Source organism: Ruditapes philippinarum, unplaced genomic scaffold (assembly GCF_026571515.1).
Source record: "Ruditapes philippinarum isolate M1 unplaced genomic scaffold, ASM2657151v2 ctg667_1_1_1_1, whole genome shotgun sequence".
Taxonomy (NCBI): Eukaryota; Metazoa; Mollusca; class Bivalvia; order Venerida; family Veneridae; genus Ruditapes; species Ruditapes philippinarum.
In genome coordinates, this window is record NW_026859933.1 from 259,933 (window position 1) to 275,404 (window position 15,472).

At 34.8% G+C, this 15,472-nt stretch overlaps 2 protein-coding genes across 2 annotated transcripts in view; both read left to right on the forward strand.

Moving 5' to 3' along the window:
* LOC132758327 (ankycorbin-like) overlaps nucleotides 1-15,472 on the forward strand; it is a 35,995-nt gene that overhangs the window by 9,992 nt on the left and 10,531 nt on the right. The gene's annotated exons all lie outside the window — the stretch shown is intronic.
* LOC132758341 (uncharacterized protein K02A2.6-like) lies at nucleotides 10,837-12,564 on the forward strand. Its single transcript, XM_060749957.1, has one exon. It carries the CDS (start codon nucleotides 10,837-10,839, stop codon nucleotides 12,562-12,564), a length of 1,728 nt encoding a protein of 575 aa, XP_060605940.1.

The following is a 15,472-nucleotide window of genomic DNA, read 5'->3' on the forward strand; positions in this document are numbered from 1 at the left end:
CGTTACTCTTAAACTAAACAGAATATAAAGTTACTGTTGATGTGAGGAAAGTATTATTTACACTGTAATATTATACAAAGATAGTATACATTAGTAATTACAAGATATATGACATAAAGATGTAGAAGCGAAATCAACCATTGCATCTTATAACAGTTACTGTAATAGAAAATATGTTTGGTCATGCAAGCGTTTTGTTCTAAGTCATAAACCAGAAAACATTGTGATAGACACACAAAATAAAATACTACTGTAATAAGACGGTCAAACGAGCATTCAGTAATCACAATTCACGTCCTAGTTATTTTCCCAGGTTCATTTAGGATTAAATTGCCAATTCAAAATATGAAAACACAGGCATTTCAGCGTCTAACATTTTATTGAAAAGTAGATTTTATATAACATGTTTCTCAACCAAAATATCAAATTTATTTCTTGTTTATATATAATTATACTTAAATTGAGATTATGCTAGTTAAAGAATTTAACGATTCCTGCTACACTACTATGAAATGACAATTATTTCGTGAACATATGTATACGTGAAGCGATAATGTATCTGCTGCAATACATAGGGATCGTGGGTTTTACTTCATTTTTGGAAAGGTGGTTTGTTATTATTAGGCACATGTATTGAAGTAAGGAATAATTTGTCAAGGTTAAAATACTTGCTTAACAATGAAGATATGATAATTATGTATAAGATATAATGTTCTGGTAGGCAAAAGTATCAAATTTAATAAACTGGGTGCTGAAGATAGTACCATTAATTTCAAGTGAAAACACATTATGCTTTAATATCACGAAAGACTCCGTGGTCGAATGATCGTTGTCTTTGAATTAATTGCCCCTAACCGCTATTGTTACAAATCCCGCCCAGGAGCTAGCTTATAGTATACCAAAGTGATCCCATTCTAATTAATGGGACAATACTAGTGCATATTCAATACGTAGTAATTTAGCAAGGCATGTAGAGTTACCTTTCTTTATCTCCACTTGTAATAATGGACATGATTATTACTGAAAATAAGTCTGATTATTACTGAAAATAATGTGAGCCGCGTCACGACAAAACCAACATAGTGCGTTTGCGACCAGCATAGATCCAGACCAGCCTGTGCATCCGCGCTGTTCGCTTACAAACTCTATAACAAGTAGAGAAACTGATAGCATAGATCCTGATCAGACCTCGCGGATGCGCAGGCTGGTCTGGATCCATGCTGGTCGCAAACCCATTATGTTGGTTTTGTCGTGACGCGGCTCATGTTATAATGAGAGGATCGCTTTTGCTTGTTTTTACGAAAAACGTACGAACAATGTAAATGTGACAATTGTTAGCAATTGAGGGTTTTACATCATTGGTATTTTAATTGTGTTTTTTTTATTCACTAAGTCATATATTTTTGAACATCTGTTGAGAGATTGGACTGTCTGCTCGCTCGTTAAAACAACGATCACTAAATTTCTCTAATATATTTTATGTTTCCGTTTACTAGTATATAGCGCAGACATATTAATATGACTATAATGTATTCATTTCAAACTTTTCTTGTAGATAGAAGCCTAACACTTGTGATCGTTGTTTATATCTAGGAAAAAAGTAAGTGACTTGGGTTTCTCCAGCTGCCGTTTTGGCATTTCTAATCAAAATTGTTAATTCCGGATAACGTTCATCAGGGTTGCACATTTTTTTTTTTTTGGATATCACCATTTCATTTTTTTGATTGTGATTAAATAATAATAATATTTTGACTATTTGTCGACGGAACAATCAAAATTAAGTACATTTCCGACAGTAATTATGTCTGTGGTATTAAATCATCTCCTGGACGTAAACGATTTAATTATATCTCTCGTAAATGAAGATCATAAACCGATACTGATTAGCTTATGCATGTTATGTGTCTACAACAGATGCCGATTTATAGGCGGTGGCGATTGCAACCGATACTTATTTTCTTATATCTCTAGTATTGGGTGAACCTACAAGCAATGTTTCTAGTTAAGAAAGCCTATAACCGAGCCTATAACCGATACCGATGTCTCTAGTTAAAGGAGTTTTAAAGGGAGAGCCTTCAACCGAAACTGATTTACTTACGTGGACTTTCAACCGATATGTATAATCTATTTACTTATGTCTCTAGTAAAGGAGAGTCTTTAACCGATATATACTGATTTACTAATGTCTTTAAAAAGGGAGGGCTTTCAAACGATACTGATTTACTTATGTCTTTAGTGAAGGTAGGACATTCAACCGAAACTGATTTACTTATGTCTTTAGTAAAGGGAGGGCATTCAGCCGATACTGATTTACTTATGTCTTTAGTAAAGGAGGGCCATTCAACCGAAACTGATTTACTTATGCCTCTAGTAGGGTAGAGTCTTTAACCGATACTGATTTACTAATGTCTTTAGAAAAGGGAGGACATTCAACTGATACTGATTTACTTATGTCTTTAGTGAAGGTAGGACATTCAACCGATACTGATTTACTTATGTCTTTAGTAAAGGTAGGGCATTCAAATGATACTGATTTACTTATGTCTTTAATAAAGGTACGCATTCAATGCCATCCCTTTACTAAAGACATAAGTAAATCAGTATCGGTTGAAGGTTCTCTCTTTACTAAAGACATAAGTCAATCAGTATCGGTTGAAGGTTCTCCCTTTACTAAAGACATAAGTAAATCCGTATCGATTCAGCCGATACTGATTTACTTATGTTTTTAGTAAAGGAGGGCCATTCAACCGAAACTGATTTACTTATGTCTTTAGTAAAGGTAGGGCATTCAGCCGATACTGATTTACTTATGTCTTTAGTAAAGGAGGGCCATTCAACCGAAACTGATTTACTGATGCCTCTAGTAAGGCAGAGTCTTTAACCGATACTGATTTACTAATGTCTTTAGAAAAGGGAGGGCATTCAACCGATACTAATTTACTTATGTCATAAGTAAAGAGAGGGCATTCAGCCGATACTGATTTACTTATGTCTGTATTTAGCGGATACTGATTTACTTATGTCTTTAGTAAAGGGCGGCCATTCAACCGATACTGATTTACTTATGTCTTAAGTAAAGGGAGGCCATTCAACCGATACTGATTTACTTATGTCTTAAGTAAAGGGAGGCCATTCAACCGATACTGATTTACTTATGTCTTTAGTAAAGGGAGGCCATTCAACCGATACTGATTTACTTATGTCTTTAGTAAAGGGAGGCCATTCAACCGATACTGATTTACTTATACTTCTGTTCTCTTGGTAACATCTTTCTACTGGCATAAGCTACTGGAAATTTCTCCTCACCTTGTTCTTGAAGTAATACAGATCCTAATCCACAATCAGAAGCATCAACTCTGAGAATAAATATCTTGTCTAAATCTGGTAATTTCAAAATGGGCGGACCGGTCAAACTAGCCTTAAGAGTCTGAAAAGCCTTTTCCTGACTTTCACCCCATTCAATACGATTTGGTTGAAACTTTTTTGTCAAATCGGTCAACGGAACAGCAATGGCGGCAAAGTTAGGGATGAACTTCCGGTACCAAGACACAACCCCTAAAAATTGCCGGACTCCTCGCTTAGTCGTGGGTCTCTCGGTCTCCTGAATTGCCTTGACCTTACTGAGAACAGGTTCAATGGACTTACTACCTCCTATCATATGACCTAAACATTCCAATTTTTCAAAACATATGAAACACTTGGACGGTCTAGCAGTAAGCCTAGACTCTCTTAATTGAGTAAATAATTTGTCGTTTTCACTTTGTTGTATTTAAAGAAAATTTATCAATTTTCTTATTTAAAGGGGGGCGTAAATGTCACAAAGTGAAAGTACGTTTGTAAAATATTGCATTATATTTTCACGCCGAACCTCATTTTTACTCTATATTCATTGATGTGAGATTGCATCATCTTTTGTTTAATTTAGAGTTTTCGGGTGAAATTATTATTTAGAGTATTTTTATGGTTTGCATAAATTTCCATGTCTCAATTTAAACATTTTGCCGTTTATTTCACAAAAATCCTTTCAGTAATAAGAAAGTTACATTTTTGTTTTATGAACCAAATATATGTATTATGTCTGTATTTGAAAGACGGGCCTTTATTTAACATAACTATTTTTCCCGCCGTCCCAGCTTTATTTCGTGCAAATCGATTTTTCATGTTTTGCACGATCCGTTTTCCCGCTCAGTACTCAGTAGTTTGCTATATATGGACTAAATTTTAAGTGACATATTGCAATGCACTGGACGTTATACAGGTCACTATGACGGTGACAGACAAATTTTATTTGTCATAAATTTACAGCTTGTACAAGGTAAATTTAATTTTCTAGTGATTTTGTTTCATAAATTTTTGCTATTTCGTAAAATACTATTTTCTATTAGAATTATAGTTTATTTGATTCAGGTTTAGTTATAATTTTGGCAGTAATTTATTGTTTTCTAAATTTTCTAAATTTTTGCAGATTAAAATTTTAAAAGCTCTTTTTATTCTAGTGTTTCGCTATTGCAAATTTATACCGAGACATGTTAATTGATGTATGTTAATTGAAGTTTTAATTATATTGTAATTGTATAGGAGCCATGAATATTTTATAGATCTATATATATCTATTCATTAATAATTTATTATGGTTCTACCGTATATGTGTAACTTTATGTAAAATGCTGCAGTATCGTAATGATTTGTTTCAATCAATTTAATTTACGTTATCATCTTACTTCATTTCATTTATCATCAGTTTTTGTTATAAGTAAATACAACGTATCAAAACTAACGTATCTCTAGAGAAGGATCTTCAGTGGCATGATTTTGGAAGACGTTTATTTATTGGTGGTTATTATGTGGCGTATATTTGAATATATTTGAAACGCAGTATTATGCGGATGTGATTGAAGTTTTGTTCCACGGAATGTATGGTGTACTATAGTGGACATTTTGTTTATTCAAAGAAGCACGTTATTTTATTGGAAACCGACAAAGGTCGAGTCTTTTCCAAGGGACTTTATTATACCCTTATGTTTGATTATCATGGAACTTACCATGTTTTATACTTTGTAGCTTCTTATTTGAGGACACACCCGAAGATGACACGGGCCCTCCACACGTATGTCCATGGCTAAAGGGTGACGCATGCCCTTGTTCAGGATCCTATCAACTGTGCCAACACTGTAGGAAGTACAGTTACGCTTGATAAGATTTTATACAAGACGCCCGCCATTGTGACGAATTTTGTTTAACAACGCCACCACTTTATTGATACATCATGACAGAAACTTTACGGGAGAAATAGACTGAGATACGTTGATAGTGTTTGTTTGTGCAGTGACTTATCATAGTAGTTTATCATATACAATCATTTTTCATTTATAAATATCCCATCGTAGTCCCTATTGTGACATTTGGTGACCTCGACGTGATTGGATACCGGTTGACTAGAGTTGTTATTTGAAACAAACCACACTCATTTTACTGCAGCTAGGTTATATAGCTAACACTAGAAATTTTGGTTTTTATTTTAAGTAAAAAGTTTTATTTACAATTAAAAATTTAGTTTACTTAAAGGTAGTTAAATTTTGTATCACTTTTAATTATTTTCTTTTTTTTATATTTAGTGTGATTATAATTTCTTAACATTTTCAGATTGATACCGTGACAAATGAAACGGACTTGTGTGTGTGACAGCTATCTAGCTTAGAGGTTATAACAGCCACACCGACCCGACAGTGGACGTTTAGGGTGAGTTCGTTCCATTTTCCTCCTTTTAGGTGTCACTTTATGATGAAACCACCAGTTTTGTAATCTGAAAGTGACCTTTCGGTAAAACACCGGAAGTACACATACGGTATGCCTAAAATACGAAAGTGAGATTTTTGACGAAAGTGAGCGAAAGTGACTTTTAAAATTTGAATTGTACCGTTTTTTAATAGAATTTTACAGTGAATTTTCTGTTTGTAGACGTATATTATTAGCAACTTGTAACATTTCTTTTCAAAAAATAATCACTATGTCGTAGTATGATGATTTAATCGCCATTTATTTGCATAATTTCTATACACAAGTTCTGAGATCTTCCTTTCTCTCACTTTGAAAAATACGAAAGTGACTTGTAAAATATTAAATATAGAGTTTTAATTGAAATTATAATAAAATTGCAGTTTGTAGACATATATTATCAGAAATATATAATATTTATTTTCAAAAATAATCATTAGGATGATTTTTACCTCATTTTTTACATAATTTCTACATACATGTACAAGTTAAGCAATCTTCCTTTCGCTCACATAGAAAATACGAAAGTGACTTCTGAAATATATAGTGTTTAATTGAAATATAGTGTTGAATATCAAATTATTAATTTCTGATAATATAGGTTCACAAACTTCAATTTAAGTACAATTTCAATTCAAACTCTATATTTGATATTTTACAAGTCACTTTCGTATTTTTCAATGTAAGCGAAAGGAAGATCACTGATATTGCATATAGAAATTATGCAAAAAGGGGGTATAAAACTATAAATCATCATAATGATTAATTTAGGAAATAAATAATATTAATTTCTTATAATACACGTCTACAAACTGCAAATTAAGTACATTTTCAATTTAAACTCTATATTTAATACTTTACAAGTCACTTTCGTATTTTTCTATGTGAGCGAAAGGAAGATCGCTGAACTTGTATATTGAAATTAGGCCAATAAATGGCTTTTTTATCATGATTATGGTTATTTATTATAATATATATAATAACTTGCTTATAATATACGTCTACAAACAGCAATTTTACTGTAAAATTCTATCAAAACGGTACAATTCAAATTTTAAAAGTCACTTTCGCTTACTTTCGCTCACTTTCGTCAAAAATCTCACTTTCGTATTTTAGGCAAACCCGTACACATATACACATATACACTCTGCAATGTAAGGTACTACCCGCCTTGTGTACTTTTTCTAGATAAAGAAACTGTGTCTGTTATCTAGGTGAACATTTAATTTATTGTGTCATTTACAATTTTACTTTGTGTTTACTTTGTGTCTGTAGTATATTGAAACTGGCCATATACCTTTTATATTTTTGCACTGTGGGGTAAAGTGCTACGCGACATTGAGTTTTGGGTCGTAGTTTGGACTTTGAAGTTTAAAGTATTTTGAACAGTTTTAATTATTGCCTACTGTCTACTGTACACTTAAGATTATTATTATACAACCTTAGTGAGATACTTAGATGAGTTTGAAACTTAGTGTTTGTAGTGGTGAGGTATAGTGTTTAGAATATATGATACATTGTTTATTTTAGTACTGTGTACAGTGAAGGTACATTTTGATTATAGCGCTAGAGTGATAAATGCGTTTAATTATATGGTGTTACACTGAAGTGTAGTGTTATAGTGCACCGTGATTGCACTTAGTGAATATAGCGTTTTGTGTTTAAGGGTTGTAGTGTTACCCTTTAATGATACTTTGATATCATTGTTCTACCTCACGGTAAGATTTTACTTGTATCCTAAGTTGTTGTTGTAGTAGTGTTACAGTATAGGAAATATACATAATAAGTTCAAGATGACTAGTGTAAATGAGTTGATGAAGGTAGGTCAGGAGTTAGGGTATACAGATGAGGCTTTGAGAAACTTTGTTAAAGAGGAGCAAGCCAGGGAGCGTGAAGAAAGACATAGTAGGTTAGAAGCTGAGAAGGAACGTATAGAAGCTGAGAAGGATAGGTTAGAATTAGAAGCTAGGTTAGCAAAAGAGAAGTTAAGTAATGAGAAAGAGAAGTTAGATTATGAGTTTAAGATTTCTAGGGAGAAGTTAGAAATAGAGATAGGAATGGAAAAAGAGAAGTTAGAAATAGAGATAGGAATGGAAAAAGAGAAGTTAAGTAATGAGGCTAGGGTTGCAAAGGAGAAGTTAGATTATGCTCGTCAGTTAGAAAGAGAGAAGGAGGAAGCAGAAGCTAGGAAGTTAGATGCAGAACATAAGATGAAGATAGAGTTAGATATTGTAACGATCAGGCCCATCATTTTACGTCCGAAAATAAACCCGTATCCGGAAACTACTCAAGTACTAAAGTAATTAACTGTACTTCATGACATCAACTTTTAATCATCAAAACATACACTACATGTACAGATAACTTCATCCTTTTAATATTTACGATAGTTATATTACTTAAAATAACTTATTTTCTACGTTGTAGCCGTTTTAATGTTCAATTAGCCACACGCTGCCAATTTAAACATGGCAGCTGGCACTGGCTAAATTTCTGCCCGCGCGAGATTGGCAGTGACGTCATCGAAGACGATGACGATACTGCCAAGCTAGGCACCCTAGCCAGGCTAGCCACCCAGCGTCCCAGACTATAAATAGCAGCCCGAATCTGCCAAAATTGTCAGTACCTTGGTAGATAGCCACCAGACCACACCTATACATTATTGAATATGGATGTATCTCCAGCCACCAGAAAGGTATATAATACTTTGTGCCAGTAATAGATTATATAGAAGTTTTATATTAAATCATCTAGTTTGGCAGTTTGGCATTATTTTCCATTTATGATAGATCCTGACTGAAGACCAAGTTTCAATAGCCATAATCTCATATTTTATAGTGATACCCATATACCAGGGTAGAGCACCACTGTATTTTGTAATTACCATTTTAGATACCCCATCAACCTTATAGCATTTCATGGTAATTCCTACCATAGAATTTGTACCAGACCACAGGCAAGACGTGACACCGTATTTGTCAAGCCTTTCATTACATCTTATAATATACATTATTCTAGACGTAACAGAAGAATATTCCTGACTAAAGACGAGGAGCCCAAGCCAGAGTCATCCACAGAAGATACTATATACCAATTTTATTGTTTGTGAAATGTATATTTAATAAATTGTTGTGTTAATCTTATTTCAGGTGTCCGTATCTTTTAGTCCTTGTGTCCCTTATTTCCCCTTTACAATTTACGTGTGTTTGAGAAGAACCCACGTGTCGATATTGAAGTGTGTCCGGGCTAGCAGACCCCGGGTACGTTTCAATATGTTAGGTAAGAAGAGTGTAGGTAAGGTTAAGGTTAAGATGACTCCATTTGACGAAAAGATTGATTCTATGGATGCGTATTTGAATGTTTATGAAACTTATGCGTCTGCTCAGAATTGGGAACATGAAATGTGGTCACTAAACTTACCGTTTCTGTTAAAAGGTACTGCTAGGGAGGTATTTGATAGGCTTCCATTAGAAGATAGGACGGATTATGATAAGCTGAAAGATGCTTTGTTAAGGCAGTTTGAGTTGACTGATGATGGGTATAAGAAGAAGTTTAGGACTGAAAGGCCCCGTGAAAATGAGACTTTTGTTATGTTCCTAGCTAGAATTTCTAGATACTTAGATGGTTGGCTAAGATTGAGTAAGGAGGAGAAGACTTATGAAAAGTTGTTAGACTTCATAGTAAGGGATCAATTTTTAGATATCTGCAATAGAGAACTATATCAGAACCTTAGTAGTAAGAAGTTGTTTTCAGCCCGTGAAGTAGCGGAAGATGCAGATTTGTTTGCCAAGACTAGAGGAGGTCCGAAGTATGTAGTGAATCATGGAATTAAAGAAAGAGCTAAGCCTTATGCACTGCCGAGTAGACCTGTAGATAGAAATCAAGGTAGTAGTTATCGTATGCAAAGAGGTAACGATAGACTGGTAAATAGAGGTAGAGCATCTCAGCAGTATGAAGGTTATAAATGCACATATTGTGGTCGTTTAGGGCATACAGCATTTTTCTGTAGAAATAAGGCTACAAATAAAGCTAACGCAGCGGAAGACATAGAACCGAACTCAATGAATCCAAGTAAGAATGATAATAGTTATCAGGGTAATAGAAGGCGAGGAGGTTATAGAGGTAGGAGTAGAGGTAGAGGAAGAAATAGAGATGTAGATTCGAAAATTTCGATGCCGAGATCAGATAGTGGTAGTAGTTTGATAGAACTTGGGGATTTTGAAGACGTGGGTAGTACAGTTACTATAAATTCATGTCCGACAACTAGAGGTATATGTAATGGTAAAGCTATAGTTGCAATGAGAGATACTGGTGTACATGTGTCATAGTACGAAGGAATTTGGTAAATGCAAATCAATTATTAGGGAAGTCCAGACGATGTAAGTACATTGATGGTAGTGAGCACAGATTAGACATGGCGTTAATTGATCTTGATTGTCCATATTACAGGGGTACTGTAGAAGCACTATGTGTAGATAATCCTACAAATGATGTAATTATCGGTAACATAGAGGGTGCTGTAGAACCAAATTTTGGTAAGTTAGCTTCAGCAGTAGAAACAAGATCGCAGAGTAAAGTTAAAGCTCATAGAAGACTTAAAGTTCCCTCACAGATTTTAGACATCACTAATGTAGAGTTTGTAGAGAAGCAGCAGGCAGATAGTACATTAGATGGATGTAGAAAGAAAGCAGAGGAAGGTACTGTTAGAAACTGTAGAGGTAAAGGGCAAGTGAAGTTTCAGATCAGGAATAAGATGTTGTTTAGAGAGTTTACGGCAGGAAATGGTGACGTAAGTAGGCAGTTAGTAGTTCCTAAGGATCTTAGGGAGACAGTGTTAAAAGTAGCGCATGACTCGCTTTTGGCAGGACATCTTGGTATTAGGAAGACAAGTGATAGAGTCTTAGGGGAGTTTTATTGGCCAGGTGTTCTTGTAGAGGTTAGACGATATTGTCAGTCTTGTGATATTTGTCAACGTACTATTTCTAAAGGTAGAATAAGTAAAATATGAAAAACAAGATCAACAAGGAAAGGCGGCGTTCAATGAAGGTAACTTTAGGTAAGATGCCTTTGATTGATACTCCTTTTAAGAGAGTTGCCGTTGAATTTGTTGGTCCGATCGAACCTATGACTGATAGAAAGAACCGATATATTTTGACCATGATAGACTATGCTACCAGATATCCTGAAGCAATTGCATTGCCTAGTATAGAGACTGAAAGAGTAGCCGAAGCATTAGTTGACATGTATAGTAGATTAGGTGTTCCAGAGGAAATGCTTACAGATTGTGGATCACAATTTACTTCACAAATTATGAATGAGGTTAGTAGGTTGCTGTCTCTTAGACAGTTAACAACTACACCGTATCATCCGATGTGTAATGGTTTAGTGGAGAAATTTAATGGTAGTTTAAAGCAGATGTTGAAACGGATGTGTAGTGAAAGACCTACAGATTGGGATAAGTATTTGAATGCTATGTTGTTTGCGTATCGGGAAGTTCCACAAGAGAGTTTAGGATTCTCGCCATTTGAATTGTTATATGGACGTAGTATAAGAGGTCCAATTACCATTTTGAGAGAGTTATGGTCAGGAAAAACAGAGAATGACGAAGTTAAGACAACTTATCAGTATGTAGTTGATTTGCAAGAAAGACTAGAAAGTACATGTAAGATAGCACAGCAGGAGTTAGAGAAGAGCAGTATTAGGTATAGAAAGTATTACAACAGGAAAGCTAGAGATAGAACTTTTAAGAAGGGAAGTAAAGTACTGGTTCTTATACCTACAAAACGCAATAAGTTGTTGTTACAATGGAAAGGTCCATTTGTAGTTTCCGAGGTCGTGAACAAATTAGATTATCGGATAGACATAGGTAACAATAAGATCAAAACTTTCCATGCCAATATGCTGAAGGAGTATGTTGAAAGAAATTTCGAACCAGAACGAGGTGCATTGGCAAAGGTAAGTGCAGCTGTTGTAGAAGCGGAAAATGGGTATGATAGATTAGAGGAAGATGATAGTTTAGAAACAAGTTACCAAGATGATAGTGACATATTGTTATGTCCATTGAAGAAAGGTTCAGAGACATATAAAGATGTTCAGGTCAATCCTGACTTACAAACAGATTGTAAGACTCAGATTGCAACCTTGTTAAAGAAATTTTCAGATGTTTTAACAGATATACCCGGAAATACGTCATTAGTTCAGCATGACATTAAGTTGACTACGTCAGAACCGGTAAGGACTAAGGGTTATCCTATTCCTTTTCACTCACAGCAGATAGTAAAGGAAGAAGTTGATAAAATGCTAGAGTTGGGAGTTATCGAACCTTCTAATGCTCCGTTTTCTAGTCCAATTGTCCTTATCAGGAAAAAGGATAACACGATTAGGTTCTGTATTGATTTTAGACAGATCAATAAATGCACAGTATTTGATGCGGAACCGATGCCCAATATGGAACAGATATTTTCGAAATTATCAAAATACAGGTATTTTTCGAAAATTGACCTTAGTAAAGGATACTGGCAAGTTCCTTTGTCTGACAATGCAAAACCTTTGACCGCATTTGAAACCCCGTCGGGACTTTTTCAATTCCGGAAAATGCCCTTTGGTTTAGTCAATGCCCCTGCAACATTCTGTAGACTGATGAGAAAGGTTTTGAAAGATCTAGATCACTCAGATAGTTTTATAGATGATATTTTGGTCTATACAGTCACATTGCCAGAGCATATCAATGCATTGTATGAGTTATTTACTTATGTCTTTAGTAAAGGGAGGCCATTCAACCGATACTGATTTACTTGTGTCTCTAGAGTAAATGGAGGCCATTTAACCGATACTGATTTTCTTATGTTCAACCGTTACTGATTAGCAGGTGATATCTCTAATAAAGGATTTCTTTTAGATTTAGAGCGCCTTTCTGTTTTATTTGCACTATAGATGTGTATGTTAAATAATTTAGTTAAAGGAGTTTTAAAGGGAGAGCCTTCAACCGAAACTGATTTACTTACGTGGACTTTCAACCGATATGTATAATCTATTTACTTATGTCTCTAGTAAAGGAGAGTCTTTAACCGATATATACTGAGATATATACTAAGGGAGAACCTTCAACCGATACTGATTTACTTATGTCTTTAATAAAGGTACGCATTCAATGCCATCCCTTTAATAAAGACATAAGTGAATCAGTATCGGTTGAAGGTTCTCTCTTTACTAAAGACATAAGTAAATCAGTATCGGTTGAAGGTTCTCCCTTTACTAAAGACATAAGTAAATCCGTATCGATTCAGCCGATACTGATTTACTTATGTTTTTAGTAAAGGAGGGCCATTCAACCGAAACTGATTTACTTATGTCTTTAGTAAAGGGAGGGCATTCAGCCGATACTGATTTACTTATGTCTTTAGTAAAGGAGGGCCATTCAACCGAAACTGATTTACTGATGCCTCTAGTAAGGTAGAGTCTTTAACCGATACTGATTTACTAATGTCTTTAGAAAAGGGAGGGCATTCAACCGATACTAATTTACTTATGTCATAAGTAAAGAGAGGGCATTCAGCCGATACTGATTTACTTATGTCTGTATTTAGCGGATACTGATTTACTTATGTCTTTAGTAAAGGGCGGCCATTCAACCAAAACTGATTTGCTTATGTCTATAGTAAAGGGAGGCCATTCAACCGATACTGATTTACTAATGTCTTTAGTAAAGGGAGGCCATTCAACCGATACTGATTTCAAACTCCTCACAGTGATTACCTCCCTTGGCAGAATTGTAATCACTGCCTTCACAGACGTCACATGATGATGAAAGTCACATGACGTAGCGTCGAAATTCAAATGTAAACATCGACCGTTACATAGAAAATCTTACGTCATTTTTCTCTTTCTGTTTTATTTTTAACTTTTTTTACCTACGTTTGTTATATTTTATCAAAAAAATATCAAAAGTATACAAAATAATGAAAAATAAATTAAAAAGCTAAAAAATATAAATATCCAAATATTGATATTTCAATGTTTGTGATGGCAGAGATCTCTGTACTGATAAGGGGAGATCACTGCGTAGGAGATTGTACTGATTTACTTATGTCTTTAGTAAAGGGAGGCCATTCAACCGATACTGATTTACTTGTGTCTCTAGAGTAAATGGAGGCCATTCAACCGATACTGATTTTCTTATGTTCAACCGTTACTGATTAGCAGGTGATATCTCTAGTAAAGGATTTCTTTTAGATTTAGAGCGCCTTTCTGTTTTATTTGCACTATAGATGTGTATGTTAAATAATTTTACGTGTTTATTAAAAGAAGAAAGTGATTTTGATATCATACTTTATAGATTTTAAACATATATTCGACAAACTGAGTTATATACTTTGTAAAGTTTTATTAAGATCCTGAAGCAAATTTTACGTCACAGTCACAGGAAACGCCACAATGTAAATCGGAACATTATTTTTTATCAATATTGTAATGATGTCAGTTGATTTAAAGTTTTGTTTGCCAACGTTCTCAAGACAGGAATTTACACCTCGTTATGTGACAATAAAACCCATATGAATAATAGTGTCAGTGAAAGCCGGATAAAAGAAATAAAAAGTAAATTTGTTTTATGTAAATACTTGCTACTATATCCACCTCCTGCAATGGAAATTATTTACAAACATTGACATATTCAAGATCATAATGTTCCCATTTTGCATTTTATTAAACAGTTGAGATAAAGAAATGTTCAAGTGTTTGATATTGAATGATACTTTCTTTATATTTAAACGAGCATTTAACACTGATATGATCACGGTATTCTTTGTTGATACATCATAAATAGACTGGAAACTTGGTAGTAACCACTTGCCGAATGTCGAATAAATAAGCACCAAACCATACACGGTTAATGATATATTCCGTAAGTTTGTTTTAAATATTTGTAATATAAATTCTCCTTTCCTAGTTGTCCGAATGAAATAAAAATTGATACTGTATAACAACGGCAAAATAATGGACGTTATCGCGTCTGCATTATACTGACCAAAGTAAGAACTAGACCTCTTGGTCTAAGCGAGGTCTAGGCCACCTATTACCACGTTTGTCCAGTGTGGAACAGCCGAATAGTACGGAATACCGTTAGGGCCATCGTGGTTATACGATAACATACAGAGGTCGACAATGCGAAAGTGCGACAATGCGATGACGAGAGTGCGACAGTGCGATGACGAGAGTGCGACAATGCGATGACGAGAGTGCGACAGTGCGATGACGAGAGTGCGACAATGCGAGAGTGCGACAGTGCGATGGCGAGATAGCGACAATGCGATGGCGAGAGTGCGACAATGCGATGACGAGAGTGCGATAACGCGATAGTACGATGACGACAGAGCGATAGTGTTATCGCACTGTCGCCATCGTACTGTCGCATTGTCGTCATCGCACTGTCGCATTGTCGTACTGTCGTCATCGCATTGTCGCACTCTCGTCATCGCATTGTCGCACTCTCGTCATCGCGTTGTCGCATTGTCGACTCTCGCCTTCTGGTGGACGGTTCTAAACTGCTGGCGAATAAGCTGACGGTATAGAATATGGGATAATTTTACTTTTGTCAATTTTTTTTCTCTCTTTTTTCTGTTTCTTTTTATTATTTATTTGTTGTTTTTTCTGTATACTAATAATGTTTAAATGAAATCATAAATTAATAATAAGAATC